This window comes from Ailuropoda melanoleuca, chromosome 8 (assembly GCF_002007445.2).
Source record: "Ailuropoda melanoleuca isolate Jingjing chromosome 8, ASM200744v2, whole genome shotgun sequence".
NCBI classification, from domain to species: domain Eukaryota; kingdom Metazoa; phylum Chordata; class Mammalia; order Carnivora; family Ursidae; genus Ailuropoda; species Ailuropoda melanoleuca.
The window spans coordinates 86,273,685-86,294,238 of record NC_048225.1 but is presented as its reverse complement, the minus strand read 5'-3'; the positions used below and the strand labels follow the sequence as shown (position 1 = coordinate 86,294,238).

The window sequence follows — 20,554 nt, the reverse complement described above, 5'->3', positions numbered from 1 at the left end:
TATTAACCAACAAAAGCAAATAGCCAAAAAGATACTAACAACGAATTTATTTTCAGGGAAGATTCCAAGGTTGGCTCATGAGATATAGAAATGGGAATGTCAACTCTTGCATAACACATATGCCTTAATATATGTAGTGATCTATTCTCAGGGGTGCTTATTTTAACTTAGGTAATATAATTTGGTCCAATATTTCAACTTTCCAACAGCTGGGTAATTGCTTTAGGCTGAAAAGCAACCAGAGAGCTTCTCCCACAGCCTAAATCTTGCAATCTGCTCTAGCCAGTTCCATTTCCAAATGGCTCAAGACAGACAGTCCAACCCAGAACTTTCCCTGCAGTAAATATCTGTTCTGATGGGTAGGCATGGGTCTGATTTGAAATGTGCACATGTAAAGTCTAACACAGTGGTATGCATGTTCCCTTCTCTCCCTATTCACCTAGTCCAGATTAATCATCCATTTACATCACCGATCGGGGGAAACCATTCCATGTTTATAAAGCTGGTTCCAAGGTAATATTAGGGGTCATCTTTATAGGAAGAACAAAAAGGCACACAGTTGGTGTGGCTCCTTTAGTTTTTGTCATAAAGTCAGAGTGTGAATATTTATTTTATGTTTTCCTTGTAAAAATATTATTCTGAGAGAACCAGGACTCTTTGGGATTCTCTATAGGCCTCAACATTTGTACAATTCTCTCTCCTTTGCTTTCTCTATTTTTCTTCAAGATAACGTCTTTAGGGATACAGCTAAAATGATTGGCATTACTCTCCCTGTCTTCTCCGCAAGCAAATATTTTTACATCTGTGAAGTGAAAAATGTCCCTAGATCAAGATTCCCCTTCCTCTAGCTCTAAATCCTCAAAACCTCACTCAGACTTATAATTTCTTCAATCATTCAAATCATCTTTCACAAGTGAAAAATGTTTCCAAAATTTAAAGCCTGGTTATCAATTGCAAACACAGTAATACTGCCGGCACCACAGGTGTTTATAACCAATAAGCATTGGATACCTTGAACAATAAATTTCTTCAGCTAGCTCAGATATTTGCTGATTTATTCATCATGGTTTCTTTCAGATTGGGGGGGAGCATATAAATCATTATTTTCGTCTTGAGACTCAAGATCTCACAACTTATCATAAAGTTTTCCCTGGAGCAGCGATAGGAGATAGAAAAATCAGTTCTAGCAGACTTAGAAAGAAGTATCATTAAGAAGGATAAGCACTGGGGCCCCTGGAGCAGTGCATCCGACTCTTGATTTTGGATTGGGTCATGATCTCAGGGTCCTGAGATGGAGCCCTATGTCAGCCTCTGTGCTGAGCATAGAGTATGTTTGAGATTCTGTCCCTTCCCTCTCCCTCTGCCCCTCCCCCTGATTGTGCTTTCTCTCTCTCAAAAAAAAAAATTTAAAAAAAGAATAAATATTCACTGAAATGACATCTGAGAATTTCTCTGCTTCTCTCCTTTACATCGCTCAAATGGAAAACACATTTGGCTCAAGAGAGTGTTAAATAAAGGATAAGCAACTTAAAACACAAAATATTTTTTCCCATTACGTCAACAAATCACAATTCGGTTAAGTCAGATCAACCTAGAATTTCAGTCCCATGATTCCCCAAACCTATGAGATGCAAAAATAACAGTGGTATGCTGAGCTTCTCTCACAACTTGCCAGTACTAACTAATTTCAGAAGAAATAGAGCATAAGAAAAATTTGCACCACTCGGACCTGTTGTTTTCAATCTTCACAACCTGTATTCATTTTATTGGTGGAGTTGAGGTGCCTCAAGGTTGTTAGCTGTACATTTTTAGATTTTATAAGTTGCTTGTATTACTTAGGACTATTTCAGAAATCCGTAACAGAAACCTTATTCAAACCAGCTATGCCAAAGAGAGAATGTATTGATCTATGTGAGTAGGAAGTTGTTCTATAGTCATTTATGAGATGGTCAGCCAGGTAGGGTCATAAGAGGAGACTCAGGAGAGGCCCAGGAAAACAAAGTGTATTATCCTTACAGGTCCTAGAGACAGGAGGCATGACATTTCATGCAGGGCCACAGGGAAAAACACCAGGATGGTTAGGAGGTGGGAGATAGGAGTGAGGGGAGAGTTTAGGCCATGGGCCTTTATTTCCACAGAAAAGGCAAGGCAGGGCAGAGTAAGCAGATTAGGATAGGCTAATTGGAATAATTTTGGAGGGCTTTGACTATAGGCATGGTCCCTTCTTGCCTGGTACTTAGCCCTAGGATGATTAAGGCAGAGAATATTACCTCCTGGAGTTTATGGGCCAGATAGAGGATGTCTAACTCTGGATTAGTTTGCCTATCAAAGGCATGCTCTTTGTTGGGCCCTTTGCCATCTCTAAGAATTGGCTAGCTCAGGCAACGGCAGTCTCTCCCCAGAAAGAGGAGGTTTTTAAGATACCAAAACATCAGAATATATCATATACATAGCAGAATCTTAAAGAGTAGACCTAGCTTTAGGGAAAGCTGTTTCCAAGAGTTTGAATAATATCATCAAGACTCTATTTCTTTCTCTTACCATCTCTGTTTATTTTCCTTTGTGATTGCTTTATTTTCAGATGGGTGCTCTTCACATCAAAACAAGGTGGCTGCTGGCAGCCTCAAATGACATTGTCCTTACAGATCATAATCCCATTGAAAAGGGTACATCCTTCCCAGGAATGCCAGTGAAGCCTTAAGGAAGACTGATTATCTGGCACTGATCTTGTGCCCTTTCCTGATCAGTCACTGTGATTACAAAGAGAAGTATTCTAATTGGCCAAACCTGGGTCATTTGCCCATGCTGGGTTCAAAGGGCAAGGGAAACAGGAAGGAGGCCTTGGCTGGGAAGGGTTGTTATAGAGCACAGTAGAGAAGCTTAACAAAATTATGTCCCAAACATTGCTTTAAGAAGAAAATATATAGTGTAGACCTCAAATTCAATAATCTGATTGAACCTAGGAACATGTCTTGTTAATATTCAGAACTCCAGTTTCTTGTAGGGGGTAAGCTGAGACTTACTGATTGGTGGGAAGGTAGAAGCTGGTGGGAAAGGAGCAAAGCATGCCAAGGTAAACATAATCCTAGATGAATCTAGGATGTTTGTGCTGTAGCTTTCAAGAACTGAAGAGAGTGTTGGAAATACTCTTTTGAGGATGAGAACTAAATACTCTCTAAGATGTCCTTGCCTGGCAACTAGAAGCTTTAAATTCCTTCAGTTTCTCTCCCCCTTTCCACCCCTCCTCTCTCTCTCTCTCTTTCCTCCCCATGATCTGCTGTCTGTGCCAAGCATTGGCATCACCCTTCTCTCTGTACACCAGGTTCTCTGAAAGGTTCTTGGTTCCTGCTGCTCTATAAGAATGATTCAGATTTTCACGGGCCAAACTATGGCAGACTATACACGACTTCCAATTCCCAGCATCCACGGACCTCAGTTTCTGTCTTGGTACAAACTGTAGAGATGGAATTCTATTAGCTCAGCTTGAGTCATGTAACTATCTTAGTCCACTCACCAGGGGCCAAAAAATAGGTCTGCCTTTGCCCATTTACTCAGTTGGAGTTGTAAGGGGGCACTGTCCCACTTCTACTACCCCAAACACACCAAAGCAAAAGCCAGATGCAAATCTAGTCCCTGCACCATCTTTTTTTCCACATGACCTGAAATTTGCAATATGAACATCTCTACTATGTTAACTAACATGGGGCATATGCTTCTGGAGACCACTATGACAGCACTTATCTGTTACCTAAGAAGATAAATTTGTTAAAGGATTTTTGTTTCCTAATTGAAATTAATAAAGAAAGCCAAGGAAGGAGGAGAATAGTTGGGGAAAAATGCATACCTTACTTTCTAGACAATTTCTTCTTAAATATCTCCAAAACTATTCCATTTTTCTTTATCTTTCTGCTATTTCCTGGTTCAGACCACCTTTTTCTGTCTCTTTAATTAATCCAAAAAATTCTGATCGGACTTCCTGCCAGTAATCTTTCCCTCCTCTAAACCATTTTCCATAGTCCAGCCAAAGGGGTTTTTTCTAAAATATAAATCAGGTTGTATCACTCTTCTTTGAATCCTTCAAACGACTTCCCAGTGCCCTCAGAATGAAATTCACACTCTTTTTTTTTTTTAAGATTTTATTTCTTTATTTGAGAGACAGAGAGAGCAAGGGGTGGGGGAGAAGCAGACTCCTTGCTGAGCAGGGAGTCCCATGGCTGGGGCTCAATCCCAGGACCCTGAGATCATGACCTGAGCCGAAGGCAGCTGCTTAACCGACTAAACCCCCCAGGTGTCCCAAAATTCAAGCTCTTAAAAGTCTTACAAGTCTCCTCGTGATCTGGCTAATTGCCTTCCAACCTCATTCCACTCCCTCTGCTCCAACCACACTGAACTTCCTTTTGTCGTCAAATATAGAATGCTCTCTCCTAGCCAGCAAATGCCAACCCAGAACTTATTTCCTGAGCCTTCGGTGAGCTCCTGAGGCCTGAGTTAACGCCTCTCCTCATTTTTCTGGTATCACTGCATTAGCACAGTGTCCTGTACCGCCTTTTGATTTGCTTGTACCCTCACCAACGTTCATTCAGACCCTATGATGATGTACCAGGCAGTACGCTCAGCACGCTACCTGCATTATCTCATTTTATTTTTACTATGTCTCAGTTAAGTAGGTTCTTTGAATACATCTGGCTTACACATGAGGAAACTAGGACTTGGAGAAGTTGTTCAAGCCAGACAGCTAATAAGTGGTGGAGGTAGGCTTTGAACCTGGGCAGTCAACCAGACACTTGGAATATCCTCTCTCTCAACAGGAACAGCTTCTGTTCTGTCCCCAGTTATCTATGACAGTGTGGCATGTAGCAAATCTGGAACTCTTTTTTGCTTATGGGTGACTCTACTCTCTATGCATAATTTTTTATTCTTATTCCGAGTTATGTGTCTTAAAAACCAAGAAGCCTGCCCCAAATAAATCCCCACAGGTATTTGTAAAGGCTGCAACTACAAGATCTGTGCCCCTTTTCTTCCCCCCTCCCCTCAAACTCTCTTTTAGGCCATCAAGGTGTTGTTTACTCTGTAAGGAGGATAAAGTCACTGTCTTGAGCACATTATTGTCAGATGAAAGTAGGCATCCATTCCCAAAGCCTCAACTTTTGGCCCTAGAAAGTGAGAAATGACATTTCTCAGACTCCTTTGCAACTAGATTTTTAGATACTGATTAAATTCTGCCAGGGCAATGCCCTTGCATGAGATTTGGAAGGCAGCAGTGAGGGGAAGGCCACCTTGCTATTGCTCTTGCTGCTAAGAAACACTTGACGTGAGTTCAAAGCCAGAACCCACATTCTAGTAGTCCCCAGATTCTAGTCACTGACGTCATGGGCATTGAGAGGCAGTTTGGCAGCTGACCTCTGGAATACAGCTATTGTAGAATCTAGACTCCAGTGGTGGCCCTAACTTCCCCTTGTTTAGCTCTTCCTGTGAATTTCGTAAGCACTGAATTCCTTGTTTTTAATCCCTTTCTGCTTTAAATACCTACAGTTGTTTCTGTTTCCTGAATTGAAATCCGACACACGCCTTTAAATGCCGTATCTAGCTGTACCCACTTTTCTGTGCGGACAAGAGAAAATTATATGTAAATGCGGTTATTTTGGAAATGTAAATATGCAATGAAAAAGAAACTGATTGATAAGAGTTAGAATAATGGGTGAAAGAATTATAGGTTTTGTGCATGTGTATTTCACAAGTAGGGGAAGGGAGAACGTGGGAAGGATGAATCGAGCAGAATGATAGATAATGATTGGGGAAAGAGAAAGATGAGCAGAGGACCGCAGGGTTCTACAAGGGCCTAACAGAGAACAATTGTAATTGATATGTTATCATTATTATTAAGAATTTGATCCAATAACTGCTTACATGTGTAGAGCCATCTAGTACACACAGTGCTCTCACATATGTCATTCTATTGGGTCCTTACAATGAATGATTCTGCGAACTAAGCATTCACAGGCCCTGTTCTGGATTTTTCATATGAGGAAAGAAAGCAAGGTTCAGGAAGTTTAAGTGACTTCCTCAAGGTTGTAGCTAGTAAGTGTCCAGATCAGAACCTCCAGGCCGCTGGCTACAGAAGTTAGTTTGGCTTGAGAATGAGGGAGAATTGAAGATTCCAGACCGTCAAGGAGGATAGACATGCTATTTTAAATCTGAGCACAAATACTGCAGAGCCTACTCATAAAGATCCCTGCGTTTCTCAAGACCAGGAGGTGCCCCTTTCTTCTTTCTTAGCACTAGTTCCTGAGAGGTAGAACCTGGATAGCCGGGCAGTGGGACCGAGTAGCAAAGCGGATTCAGTCTCTCTACTGGGTAGGTAAATTTTGGCATTTCGTAGGTAGTCTTGGCTTCATGTTCCCATATTGTAGTAAAGTCATTCTTGCACTTCAAAGTCTGACTGACTTCTTATTACTCATCATGGAAAAAGATACTGGGGTGAAGTTAGAGACTAAGTTTTCGTTGCAAAGTAACATGTAAGACAGAACACCCTTGGGGTGCCTGGCTGGCTTAGTCGGTAGAGCATGTGACTCTTGATCTCAGGGTCATGCGTTCAAGCCCCACGTTGGGTGCAGAGCCTACTTAATAAATAAATAAAATTATTAAAAAAAAAAAAAAGACAGAACACCCTTTGGTTGCCCCTATCATGACTTATGGTGAATGGGACATGGAGGGCTCCTGGTGTTTGTGTCCACCTCCCACTCATTTCCCCCTCAGCGCTCACACTTCCTGTCATGTGGGTCAATCCTACTTTAAGGTGCAGATAAACAAGGGGTCCTGCGGGGAAACAGCGCTATTTCCACAGGGCAGTAGGGTACACAAAGAGCGGCCGGGAAGTGGCCTGGGAGAGGGAAGGATGAATAAACAGTCATCCAGGGGAACCAAAAGGAGTTGGCTCCATGATTTATTTCTTCTATCTGGAGGCCACTTTAGTATCTGGTGAAAGGAAGCTAGCCCTCCATCTCTGGGTTGACTGGCACCATGATAAAACACAGATGCATCTGATCCTGACCTTGGAATTTGTGGGGAAGAGGAAACACCATCTTAGAGAGACTACAGAGCTTCCTCCACTTGTGCCGGGTCTGGTGGCATTTGCCCTAGAATAGCCCTTGTCTCACAAATACAGGCAATAGTCACTCTACGGGTAGCTGGGTTTCTAGCTGCCCTGGGTAGAAGAGAAAATGAAAGCAAGGAGGAACTCACCTTGCCTGCAACTGTCTGTCAAGGAGGAGGATCTAAAGGGGACTCAAAGAAGGAGAGGAGAGTCTGGGACTAAGAGCAACTGTACATGAATATGTGTGTGCAGACATTTTTTTAAATTGCTGGTAGATGCACTCTAGAAAGCAAAGGGCAAGGACATTATAGAACATTAGGAGTCCATAAAAATACACTGTCTTCCCCCACCAAGGTTTACTGAGATAGATTTAATGAATAAAATTGTGTGTATTTTAGGTTAACAACATGATTTGATATATGTACACATTGTAAAATGATTACCACCACCTAGTTAATGAACACATCCAATTCACCCTCAGTTTTAAAGCTGACAGATGGCCATGTAGCTATCTGAACTAAAGGTGGAAGGATGCACTTATAGGTCCCCAGCTCTGGAAGGTCTGAGATTTCACTTTGTAAGGGTGGGGAGGGTGCATTCTATGACTCACCTTTATGGCTGCTTGTGATTAATGTTGTTCTCTTGAACTGCCCTTGTGCACACATCCATCAGCCAGCACAGGCTACAAATTTTTCTCCTGCCATCCCTCTGGATGGGAGCTCTTCCCACTCTCCACACCTCCTATTTTTAAATGAAGGGAGGAAAGGAAATTTTGAGGTGAGTTTTAAAGTCATGTTTTCTGACTTTTTACTCTAAGCCTGGGTGTGTGGAGGGGGTTTGAGGTTGGCAGTGATTGTGCTCACAATTTTCCAAATGAGAAAAGGGTCAGGGGAGTCAAATGATTTGCCCAAGTTCATTCCTTCAGCCACTACACATGGCAGAGCCAGGATGTGAACCAGTGCTGTCAGAGTCCAGGGTCCACTCCTGTTTCAAGGCATCAAGCTGCCTTTTTGAAGGGAGACTGTGGGTGGGGGTACACACCTTCCCCTACTGATCACAGGACAATGAAGTAGGTATGGGTCTTTTGGCTCTCAAACATGATATCTAGCTTAGACGAAGACAGAAAGCTATGCCAACCCACTTTGTAGCCTAGTGATATTTCCAGCTAAAGGCTGAGCACATCAACCTATCCAGAAGCGACTGCCAGTCAGAGTCCCCAGAGTTGGAATTCCAGCGATATATGGAGTTAGGTAAGACAGCACTCACTGCCTATGATCACCAGCCCCTCTGCTCTGCTTCCTCCCACACCAGCCCACCTCTGCTGAGGCCTCCCTTCCCCTTCAGCTGTGAGACTCTGAGAAAAGTCTTCTGGCTTAGCTGGTCTTTGGACGTTCTCCTAGTTCGAGGATCTCTTAACCCCAGGGGACATCTCTTTTAAGGAAGACTTTCTGACAGAAGGAAAGCACAGGTCTGTTTTGGTAAAAATCCTTTAAAAGCTTCCTGTAGGCCCCCAACTCAAGGCTATCCACACACTGAGGTGGTCTCCAAGATGATCTGAGGAAATTCATCACAGTAGAGAAAATGTCATTTGTGACTAGTAAAGTGTTCATTTCCTCATGTAAATGGCATCAAAAGGGTTCTCGGAAGTAATCAAACTTTGTGTAATTAGAAATGATGGGTCTTTCACTTTCACAGCCTCTCTGGAAAAACGCAGGAGTCATGATGTGGATTCAGATGAAGTATGCTGCTGAAAAGGAGGCAGCTTCATAATGCAGTGAATAAGGAACTGCCTTCGAGGCTGTGACATGTTGTTCTCTCTTACCATTGTGCTCTCCAGCAAGCCCAGGACACTGGAAGAAAAGAATGTACTTTTCACATGAGAATGACCTGAATCAGCTTTAATTTCTCAAACTTGGGAATGGAATTCAGAGGGGGAAGAATGAAGGTTGCTCACACCTTTTCTTAAAAGCTCCCCTAAGAAAAAAATAAGCAAGTTTGGACAAGATGGACTTTTTCTTTTCTTTCTTTCTTTTCATTCTTTCCTTTTTTAAGATGGACTTTTTCAAAGTATAAAGTGGAGTTTGGTATATTTGTTTGAGGTGTGTGTGGGGGGAGAGGGAAGTGTCTTGCTTGGGGAGCATAGAAATAAAGAGTTTCCCTGGAAATTTTTGTTATGAGACATGTGAATACTATTGAAAATAATACAACTAAGGGAAACCAAGGCAGAAAAGGATACTATATATTAGCCAAACTTCATATATGTAAATCCATGTTTACATGTAAAGAGGTAATTAGGGAGTGGTTATTTCACTATTGATGGATTTCTTGTTTTAGAGAAAGAGAGTCACAAATAGGATTTCCCTAAATACCAAGATTCCTCATAATTTAGGAAACTAAATTGAAAAGCCAATATTGCATTAATTTGCCTCAGTTTCCTTTAGTTGTGCCCTTGATCGACCACTCCTCCATCCTGCATACAGAAAAAATACCCATACTCAACAGGGTTGCAGAAGAAAATGTTTAAGAAGCTTGGCAGACCCATTTGTATACAAAGATGTCCATTTCTTAAAGCTTCGTCTGAAGGATTCATTCTTGGCCTCTGCCAGCTAGCCCGATTTTTACTGAGAAGGTGCCGTTTAAAGTGATAGACATACAAGTACTAAAATTACTCTATAACTTTTTTTATTTCAAACTAACTAAGATTTATCTTCTTTCTACTTAGTCTGAATGAATGTGATAGCATAGAGATTACAAAGTGATTCAAGAAAAATTCCAAAGAAAAGGTTGGTTGAGATGCTTTTTGCTTACTAGATTTGGAGCTTGCCTTTGAAACAGAAAGGAAAAAAAGAGTCTTTTCTTTTATGGGTGTGGTAGACACTGTTTGTTGCTAAGTCTCTTCCTTTTTTCAGGCAGTCATTCCCACCTCTCTTTAAAGCCAGAGTAGCTATGTGACCCAGTTCTGGCCAATAATACATGAGAGGAAGTTGGCTGGGGTGGGAGGATGGATTTACTTCTGTGAATAATTTTTTTAAAAGATTTTATTTATTTATTTACTGTAGAGTAAGCGAGCAAGAGGGAGTGCAGGAGAGTACGGCGGGGGCGGGGGAGTAGGGGGAGCGGCAGAGGCAGAGGGAGAAGCAGGCTCCTCGCTAAGCAGGGAGCCCAACACGGGACTGGATCCCAGGACTCTGGGATCACGACCTGAGCCAAATGCAGATGCTTAACTGACTGAGCCACCCAGATGTCCCATAATTTTTATTTCTGATAAAAACAGAGATGGGGGTTCAATACAATTGTATGAAGATGTGGTCTTAGAGCTGTAACAGCAGTTTTGTTACCATGAGATGACCATCCAAGGATAAACATTCAACACTCAAGGATGTCAGAGTGGAAAGATTAAAAAGAAAAATCTTTAATGGCATCATCGAGCCACTTCCCAACCCTGGAACCATCTATCTCCAGATAAACGTGTTAATTACTTAAGGCATTCTTTGTTGCATGCTCTGTGACTTGCAGCTATATGTATCCTAATACAACAAACATGACAAAGGAAAGGATTCTTCAGCTAGGGCGCCATTACCCCATTTGACATCTCTCTGTAAATGAGAAAAGATGCTTCTTCCTCTAGATGGATTTTAGGTCCCATTTCCTTTGCCAGGTGCCCTGGTCCTGTTATTGATCACCAGCTTGCCCCCTTATGAGGTACATGGGAGGGCTGCTTCTGCTCAAAGAACTCAGGTTGAAGTTGCCAATTCCAAATAAGGAGGAGAGGGCAATGAGAGTTCCCTTCTGCTTTCTGTCACTTGTAGACTTAGATTTTTAACTGAGTGGCTAATATGTGGGCTGTCGTTGTTGCCATTGCTTTCCATTTTAAACAATGAATTTGTTTTTAACTCCAAATCCAACATTAAACTGTCCATTATTCAGCAATGCACCCCAAAATACAATTCTGGGAAAAATACTAGTTAATACAAAATTCTTTTTTAAGTTCATACTACCATACTTCTGCTAATAATCTGTCAAAATTGGGTTGACAAAGATGATATTGAAGCAATATATCCACTTGCAGTATGAAACTGTTACAGTGCGGATTAATTCTCCTACTCCTCTATTTAAACTACTAGAGGCACTTCTTTTGCAGGAGAAAGTTAGCATGACATAATTTAACTTTCATTTGATGCAAATAAGAAACTTACATACTAGGTCAGCCACTACTCATTAGCTGGCACTAAGTCATCTTCATCATGTTTACCCAAAATTCCAAGTTATTAATTAACTTAAGCGAAAGTATTTTTCTATGAAAATATCTTTCCAGTTATTATTGTCACTGTAAAAGCTTAGTTTTCTCTATATAACTGGTAAAATTAATCAACATAACTACAGCAGTATATGCAGGAAAACAATTGTCATTTTAACTTTAAGGCATGCAAAATTTACAGGAGTCTGACATGCTTTTCCACTCACTAAATACTATATGCTGTTACTTTAGATATTCATTGGTACAAACACAGCTAGAAACAAACATGAGGACTAACACTTTGTGACAAGATCCAGAATAATCTCATATTAGATGATCATAAAATGTAGTCACAACATTTTAAAAATCCTCTTTAAACTCATAGATGCATTTGAAAACTTTGAGATAATGCATTTAAAACATCCAGGCTGGCAGCTGAATAGACAAAGCACTCATCATAAGTAAACTCAGACATGAGATAGATGTTAGAACTGGACTGGGGAATAATATATGTGATACATAATATATATAAATATATTTACTTATATATATTTACCTATATATTTTATATATAAATATACATTTGTATGTATTTACATATTATATATAAAATATTATATATACCATATATATGAAGTAAATATAGTTTATATATATAAATAAATACAAACAAAAATAAATATACATATAAGTATATACATATATTTATATATAAGTATATATATATATATGGAGAGAGAGGAGTCATACTACTCAATTTTAAGATTTGCTATAAAGTTATAGTAATCAAAATAGTATGGAATTGGCAAAGGAGAGACACATAGATCAATGAAGCAGAAAAACCCTGAAATAGAGTCATTAAAATATAGTCAACTGATTTTTTTTTTAAAGATTTTATTTATTTATTTGACAGAGAGAGACAGCCAGGGAGAGAGAGAACACAAGCAGGCGGAGTGGGAGAGGAAGAAGCAGGCTCCCAGTGGAGGAGCCTGATGCGGGGCTCGATCCCAGAACACCGGGATCACGCCCTGAGCCGAAGGCAGACGCTTAACGACAGAGCCACCCAGGCGTCCCAGTCAACTGGCTTTTGACAAGGTGCAAAGTCAACTCAATGGAGAAAGTATAATCTTTCCAACAAATAGTGCTAAAACATTTCAACATACATATGCAGGAAAAAAGGGAAAAAAATAACTTTAACACATGCTTCACACCTTATGTAAAAGTCAACTCAAAATGGATCATATACCTGAATGTAAAATGTAGAACTATCAAGCTTTCAAAAGAAAATACAGAAATATGTATCATCTTGGGTTTGGTAATTAGTTTTTAGATATGACGCCATAAGCACAATTCATAAAAGGAAAAAATTAATAAATTGGACTTACTGAAATTAAAAACTTTGATTTTGAGGAAAAAAAGGTTAAAAGAATGATGAACTATAGAGGTGGAGAAAATATTTGCAAATCATATGTCCAATAAAGGACTTGTAGCCAGAATATAAAGAACTCATAATTCAGCAAGAGCACAAATAACCCCATGGGGGAAAAAAAAGAGAGACAAGAGATACTTTCTGAAAGAAAACATACAAATGGAGAAAAGCATATAAAAAGATGTCTGAGACATAAATCATTAGGGAAATACAAATGAAAACCGTAATAGATACCTCCATGACAATGGCTAAAAAATTTTTTTAATTGACAATTTCAAATGCTGGGTAAGATGTGGTGCAGCAAGCAGTCTCAGTCATTGCTGTGGAAATACAAAATGGTACAGCTAGTTTGGCAGTTTCTCAACAAAGTTAAACATACATTTATCATATGGTGCAGCAATCTGAGTCCTAGGTAATTATGAAAGTGAATTGAAAACTTATAGATACAGAAACCTGTAAATGAATATTTATAGAAACTTTATTCATAATCACCCAAAACTAGAAGCCACTGAGATGTCCTCAGGAGGTGAACAGATTAACAAACTGTAATATATCCACACAGTGGAACACTGCTCAGCAATTTTAAAAACATGAACTATGGATTCACACAACAACAAAGACGAATCTTAAATGCATTTGCTAAGTGAAAGAAGCCAACCCCAAAAGACCACACACTGTATGATTCTATTTATGCGGCCCTTCTGTAAAAAGGCAGTACTATAGAGATGGGAAACCCAGATTAGTGGCTGCCAGGAGCTGGGAAGAGGTCAACTGCAAAGAGAGGGCACAAGGTAGATTTTAGGTGGTGGGGATGTTCTGTATGGTCCTGTGGTGGTGGATGCATGACTGCCTGCATTTGTCAACACCCACACAATGGTACACCTATTCTAACAAGGTGTAATTTACTATAAAACCAAAAGTGAAATATACTGTATGCAAATTTTAAAAATCCACGAGGATGTGGGGGCATCCCAGGATAGAATGCAGACTAACAAATCTACCTGTACTACAAATAGACTATCTATCTGTAAAGGATGGGGGGAAAGAGGCTGAGCTAAGTCACTTTGGAAATGTGTTCTGACTGGCTACTGTAAGCTAAAGCAAAAGCTGCTCTACTGTGGGGGTGTAAGTTGGTGACTTTGTTCTCACAGGGGTATAAGTCAGGAATTTTGAAACTACTTTGAGTGTATACTAGGGTCAAACAAATAAAGGCTAGAATGAACCCTGTGGTTCTAGATTAAAGTTGATGATACCAGTATGAATTCACTATGTGTGTATTATTACAAGTAGAAAGACATAGAAATAAGTATTAATTTAGTGTATCTCTCTCTCTCTCTCTCTCTCTATATATATATACACATATACATATGTCAGCAAACATACATACATTTCCTTGTCTATTTGCCCAAAGGGCCTAGAAGCAATGATACCACATTAGCAACGAGTGCCCAGACCTTGTTTTCTAAGCATCATCTTCCAATAAAAGAAACCAAGGCTCCTGGAAAAAATGGCTGATTCTGTGACTAGGACAAGGAAAATACAAGCCTGAAACTTCTTGTACTGACACAAAGAAAGGAAGTGCTAATAAATAAATAGAGGGAAGGAGGGGGGAGCGATGGAGAAAGGGAAGGGTGGAGGATGGGAGGGATGGGGGCATATTTGGAGGTATCCAAGACCACTAACAAATGCCTTGCTATGCTAGTGGAAGAACTCACAGGAATTAGTTAAACTAATGGCTAAAATCACTACAATGACACAGTAAAGTTACACAGCAGACCATTAAGGGGGAAAGGCACATTAAGCAGAATCTAGAGAAATCTATCCATAGACTTTCTCTCCCAGCCCAGGAGGGGGCAAACCAGGTGTGCCCCCTTTTTTGGTAGTGAAAATGCAGTGGCATATGTTTAAATGTTTCTCCTAGTTGAGGGTTTATTGCGGGCTAGTAGTGTTGGCATTCTCTGTGTGGCAATTACCACAATCCGAGTATCTCAGAAGGAAGCAGGTGTTCAGTGCCTTCAGTGGGCAAAACAACCTCAGCGGTGTAGAGAACTTTTCTTATCAGGGTGCGGAACTTTTCACAAGCCAAGTTCCCAGATGCCAGCCAAGGACAACCTTTCAGGCAGACCCTTCTAAATACAGCAGCCTCTGACCTTTGTTAACTCTTTCCTCTACAGGGCATATCAAAAGGACACAGGAACCAACCTAAAATTACTCCCAAGGCCAAAACTGGAACAATCCAAACAACAAAGTAAGTAATTACAGCATTGGATTGTAATTCAAAGAATAAAATAAATATCAGTGAGTCTCCACTGATATTAAGTGAAGAAAACAAACAAATAAATAAATTAGTGGTGGCAGGGTGTGTGTTGGATCAGGAATCAAATCTCTCTTACAGAAGAACTTCAGATAATAAATGTAGAAGGAATCAGGGATATTGAAAATAACCATCAGCACACCACAGTGATAACTGCTGCAGTCGAGATCCCCTAAAATTAGAAACAGAATATTTGCACGGCCTCAAAGTACCTCACCAAAAAATAGTTATTAGTTATTGTGATGGTTGAAACGTTTAAGTGTCCACAAATTCTTTGATAATCATCTTTCTGGGAGGTGAAGCTTAATTCCCTTTTCCTTGAATGTGGATTGGACTTAATGATTTGTCCTAACAAACAGCATGGGAAGAGAAAAATAGTAACTTTACAGTAGAGAAGCCTGGCAGACACCATTTTAACCAAATGACCAAAGTTAACATCATCAGTAGTAAGTCATATTGATATCATGTACCCCTGATATGTTGTGATGAAAAGGGCACTTCACCTCTGTGATGTCATTTCCTCAAATCCATAAGCTCAGTCTAGTCATGAGAAAATATCAGAAAAACCTCAGTTCGGGTATATTCTACAAAATATCTGACCAATATTCTTCAAAATTGTCAAAATCATAAACAATAAGGAAAGACAGAGAAACTATCATGGATTGAAGGGCACTTAAATGCAATGACTAAATGTAACATGGACTGGGTTTCAGAGCCAAAAGAGGTCATTAATGGAAAAACTGGTGAGATCAGAGTGAAGTCTGGTTTAGTTAATAGTATTGTACCAATGTTAGTTTCACAGTGCCAGTCTTGTACTGTGGTTATATGACAGGTTAACATTTGGGGAAACCGGATGAAGGATATCCATGAGCTCTCTGCACTGTATTTGCAACTCTCCTATAAATCTAAAGTTATTTAAAAAGCAAACAAAATTTTTTAAGCATTTAGGCTAGCACACACTAGTTGTTAGCTGTTAGCTTCTCTTAGTTAATTTACTTGATAATCGTCCCCAGGGGGCGATAATGCTAGGAAATCTCTCATTGCCTCTATTCTAAATAAAGCGTGTTACTAAGGATGAGTGATTTTAGTGGCATTCATAAGCTTGGGAAATTTCATGGCCCTTTAAACAAACAATATCATGATGGAAAGTTACTAGGCAGACAGTTCTAAAAATTAGTATTTGGTCAATTTTTGAGTAGCTGAGATACTTTGGTTTTATTGTCTAATCTGTGGAGACTGGTTTCCAGAGTGCCAACCCAGCTGGGCAAGAACAGGATGTGGACTGCGACCACTCAGGCAAGATGAGGTAGCTACACACGGCCCCCTAGCAGGCTGTAACCCTACCACCCAGCTACCCAGGCCTGTGTTCTTGCAGCTGTTTGGAAGTCTATGGCTGGGGATGCAGGAATCAAATCAGCACTAAAGCCAGAAATACCTAAAAATGGGACAGTGTGAAAGTGTGGCAAGTGTGGGCCTTACTGCTGGTCCTGAGGTCTCTAGATATTTCTTGAATAGTGGTCAAGGGAGAGGCTGGTGAAGAGTAAAGGGGTAGCTTTGGAATATGGGCTTATTGTAGGCTGTATTGTATTCCTACCTGTGCTTCATCCTACAGTAAAATGCTTCTTTTTCCTTATTGGAAAAGAGCTTTGTAGTTTTACCCTGGCTAAACTCCTTGCTTGGTGGCTTTTGTAAAGCTCCAGTGAAGTAGTTTTTGCTCATTATTTATGTTCTTACCTACTTCCAGAAGGGATCTAAGATGGCTTATTCACCAAACAATTTTGCTAACCCTAGGCCTCCATTCTTTTCCAGACCATCTGTTCCTCTTCACCATGAAGTCATAGTACTAAATTTGTGACAGTACAATAATTTCCATGGTAACAGGATGTGGTCTTCACCACTGAATCCTGATTTCACTCTGACCAAGATCAAGCAGCAGGAGGACTGGGGAGTATATGCTGACATTTTCTATTTCTTGTTCAAGTTTAGTTTCTCTGAAATTCTTACTTCTGATTCTAACATCTTAAACTCAGCCTGGATATGTGTTTTTGCATAGTTTACATATGAAGTATTTGTCCAGTAAATGATTAGATATGCAAGTCAAAAGTTATAAGCTGAGAAGTATCACACAAACCTATACACACACACACACACACACACACACACACACACACACACACACACGACATATAAACTTGCGTGAAGGTGGGATGATTAGCAAAGTCCCGGTTTGTAGAGAAGAAAAGAGAACACGGAATCCATTTAAAAGACATGAAACTTCTAAGCTAAGAAATCTGCTCTGATGACTGTGATAAGCAGTGGGAGGCAGATGACCTAGTTCCGACTCAATGGTTTCCTTATCTCGCTTAGCACAAGACAGACATAAAAGGGTCTTCCCCTGTGAGCTCAGACCATCTGAGCAGAGGGTGATAGATAGGCAGCTTTACTCCTATGAATGACCAATACCTGGATATTCTGTCCATTTGTTTTAATCTCACACAGCTCGTTACACAATTTTTCAAGAACTTCTTAGAACACCATTTGCTATGCTATGGAATTGAGTAAAGGGCATGAACTTTTAAGTATTGGAAATCAGAAAAAAAAAAAACCTGATTGGTGCATTAATCTAGCAATCTTACAGGACACTATAATGGGCAAGGACTGTTACATTGAGGCTTTGCTGGACATATTACATATTATACACATGATATACATATGTGTTATATATTATATATTATATATGTATATAACAGAGAAAGAGTGTAACTTGTAAGAATATTCCCTCCACTTCTGTTCTCTCCCAGCCTCCTTGCTGAGTTGATGGGGTAAGTGGGGGAAAGTAATGGCGGAAAAAAGGTGATAAGGGAATAGAAAGAACTGGAGAATCTAAAGTGATTTACATTAATTTTTAAAAAGATAAGAAATTACCCACAGTGGAGAAGATAAGGAAGGAAGAGGAAGGGGACGGAGGAAGTAGGGTAGTGAGAGATGAGGGAATGACTGAAAAGCAAAGAATGGGTATTTGGACAGCAGCTGCTCTGTGGTGTGGGGCTTTGGGGAAATAAATAAGGATTTTAACTAAGTTCTAGTTATGTGGTGTGATTCACTACTTTGCTACTTCTTCAAGACCTCAGTGAAGATAAATGATCTTCCGAAAGCTCTTTAAAGGTGAATTTGTGATTATTCTTTTGAATGAGATGAAATGTTCAGATGAGCACTAGGGCTGGAGTAAGCCCCAGTTTGGTTTTACTAACATATAATGAGACTGTCTTGTGGCACGTAATCAGTGGTACCACCATCTCCTGCTATCCCCTACCCTTGGAGAATATGTTGGCCAGAGATGGGTACCATTCTAATGGCCTGGTTTCTAACTCTAATGAAATTTAATTTTAGCTTTAAAGAATTTGGAATTTAGTTGAATCAAACATGGAAAGGTAGAAAAGACACTATTATTGCTTTAGGGAGGCCTAAGGCCAAGCCCTAGATCCAGTTTTCAAGGCCTAAGAGAAGGACTGGATTACAGAGAGCATCATGACACCTGGGGGACAGGATGACACTGACAGGGAGATACAGCATTCAGGTCTGCTCCTATTTGGTGCAGATCTCTCTGAGTCTTGCTACAGATTGCAATTGCTTCAGAAAATGCAGAGCCTCCTGCTTATACTCATGCCTAGGGATACGGTAACAAGTGGTAAAAGACCTTGCATGAAGGTCATCATTACTTTTGATGTCATCACCATTTTCCAAATATGAACATCATAATGGAGGATGTGTAATGTCAGGGGAGGGTAAGTTAGACAAGATGAAGGTGATTATAAGGATAGAAACAGAGACCAGGAGAAAAGTAGGAAGGATCAGCTCTTCCCAAGTGTCCTATATAACATTAGTCTATAATGTGTGCTGTGATTTTAAAAAAGGGTTCTGTGGGAAGATAATTTTGAGCACATTGCATAATATTTTTTTTCTTTTGGGGAAATATATACTTGCATGTTATAGGCTCTGAGAAGTCTCACAAAGAAAAAAAATCCTGCTTAAACTACTGTTGCCAAAACTTATTTAATCATGAAATATATTATGTTGGCAACATCTATAAAGATCCAAAGCGGCTAGCATTATTCAGGACATACATTGATTAATATTGGGGTAGATGATGTATATGAAACCATTTTATAACAGGTTATATTACTATTACAGCTTAAAAGAAATACTGAGGGACATAAGTCTATTGTCAACCTCTATCCAATTACTGTGACTTTTGACCTTCCCATAATTTCCGTGTAGGGCTTCACCCTACTATACAGCCAGACATTATTTCATAAAAACTAGGTGAGGTTTGTATTTGGCACTCCATAAAGATGCATGCTTTTCTCAGTTTCTCCCAAATGCTCAGTTCTTTCATTATGCCTGTTACTATGAAGGAACTCTCATGTGGCAAATCTCAAGGGTGTGATCCTTTGCAGGGTTGCATGCAGAGTTTTTTAACACCCTCCCACCAAAACCAACCTTATTCCCCAGTTAACTTTCTGCTACAGAGAACCTGTGAATAAACCCATCTTGTTACCAGGTTAGCCAGGTTACATATGTGCAGCATATGTAACAGGGGCTTGCTGAAAATATGCCTTTACCCTAAAAAAGAAAGTTCAAGGTAGGGGTTTTCAGAATTGGAGCAAGTTAGCAGGAGGAAATGTTTTGGGGTAGATGGATCTTTAAAGATCCATAGATTTTACCACTTGAGAGTCACTTCTTGTCTTTACATGAAGGGGACTCAATCTGTAGGATGATGCTCTACTTGAAGGAGTTATACTTGGGGCACCGGGGTGGCTCAGTTGGTTACATATCTGACTCTTGAGCTCAGCTCAGGTCTTGATCTCAGGGTCCTGAGTTCAGACCCTGTGTTAGGCTCTGGGCTGCGTGTGAAGCCTACTTTAAAAAAAAAAAAAATGAAGAAGCCATGCTAGACTGTGTGGTGTATTTCTTCTCAGTAGTCCTAGAATTGCTGGTGCAATTTTTCATATGTAACATCAAGCATGGGGGAGTGTCGATTTACATTTAATTAATAAATAAATGGCTATCTGCATGGCTGGGGATTTTAGGTTTTAATTTTTATTTTTTAATAGATAATGCATTCACATGTTAGAAAATGCAAAGGGTACCAAAGAGTATATCATTAAAAGTATATTTCTGTCCTTTTTCTGTCCCTCAGTGATCCTATTTTCTTCTCTAAGGGCAATCACTATTAACTAATTTCTTAAATATCCTTCCATGATATTCTGTGTATTTACAAACATACACATATATTCATTTTTCACACAGATGAAAGATGGTTACTACAATGTGAGGAAACCTAAACCACACAGAGAAGTCACGTGTAGGTACTCCAACCTACAGTTCCAGGAGAATCCAGCCTTTGTCACTGTAGCCTAGACATAGGAGTGGAAAAAAAACAACAACAACAAACCAACCGAGTCATTCACATGACTACCA

General features: G+C 39.9%; 1 protein-coding gene across 4 annotated transcripts in view; it reads right to left on the bottom strand.

Moving 5' to 3' along the window:
- The window catches only part of NMNAT2 (nicotinamide nucleotide adenylyltransferase 2), a 180,869-nt gene that overhangs the window by 147,253 nt on the left and 13,062 nt on the right, over positions 1-20,554 (bottom strand). For 2 of the 4 annotated variants that reach the window (XM_019804490.2, XM_034666812.1), the window contains exon 1: positions 7,704-7,836. The exons of 1 other annotated variant lie outside the window; for it this stretch is intronic. Coding sequence is in view for 1 of the 3 variants with exons in the window: in XM_034666813.1 (XP_034522704.1) it covers positions 7,704-7,758 (55 nt within the window). In the remaining 2 variants the exon portion in view is untranslated. Of the gene's footprint in view, positions 1-7,703; positions 7,837-20,554 lie in introns of those variants that run through there. One more of the 4 variants, XM_034666813.1, reaches the window with a different exon arrangement.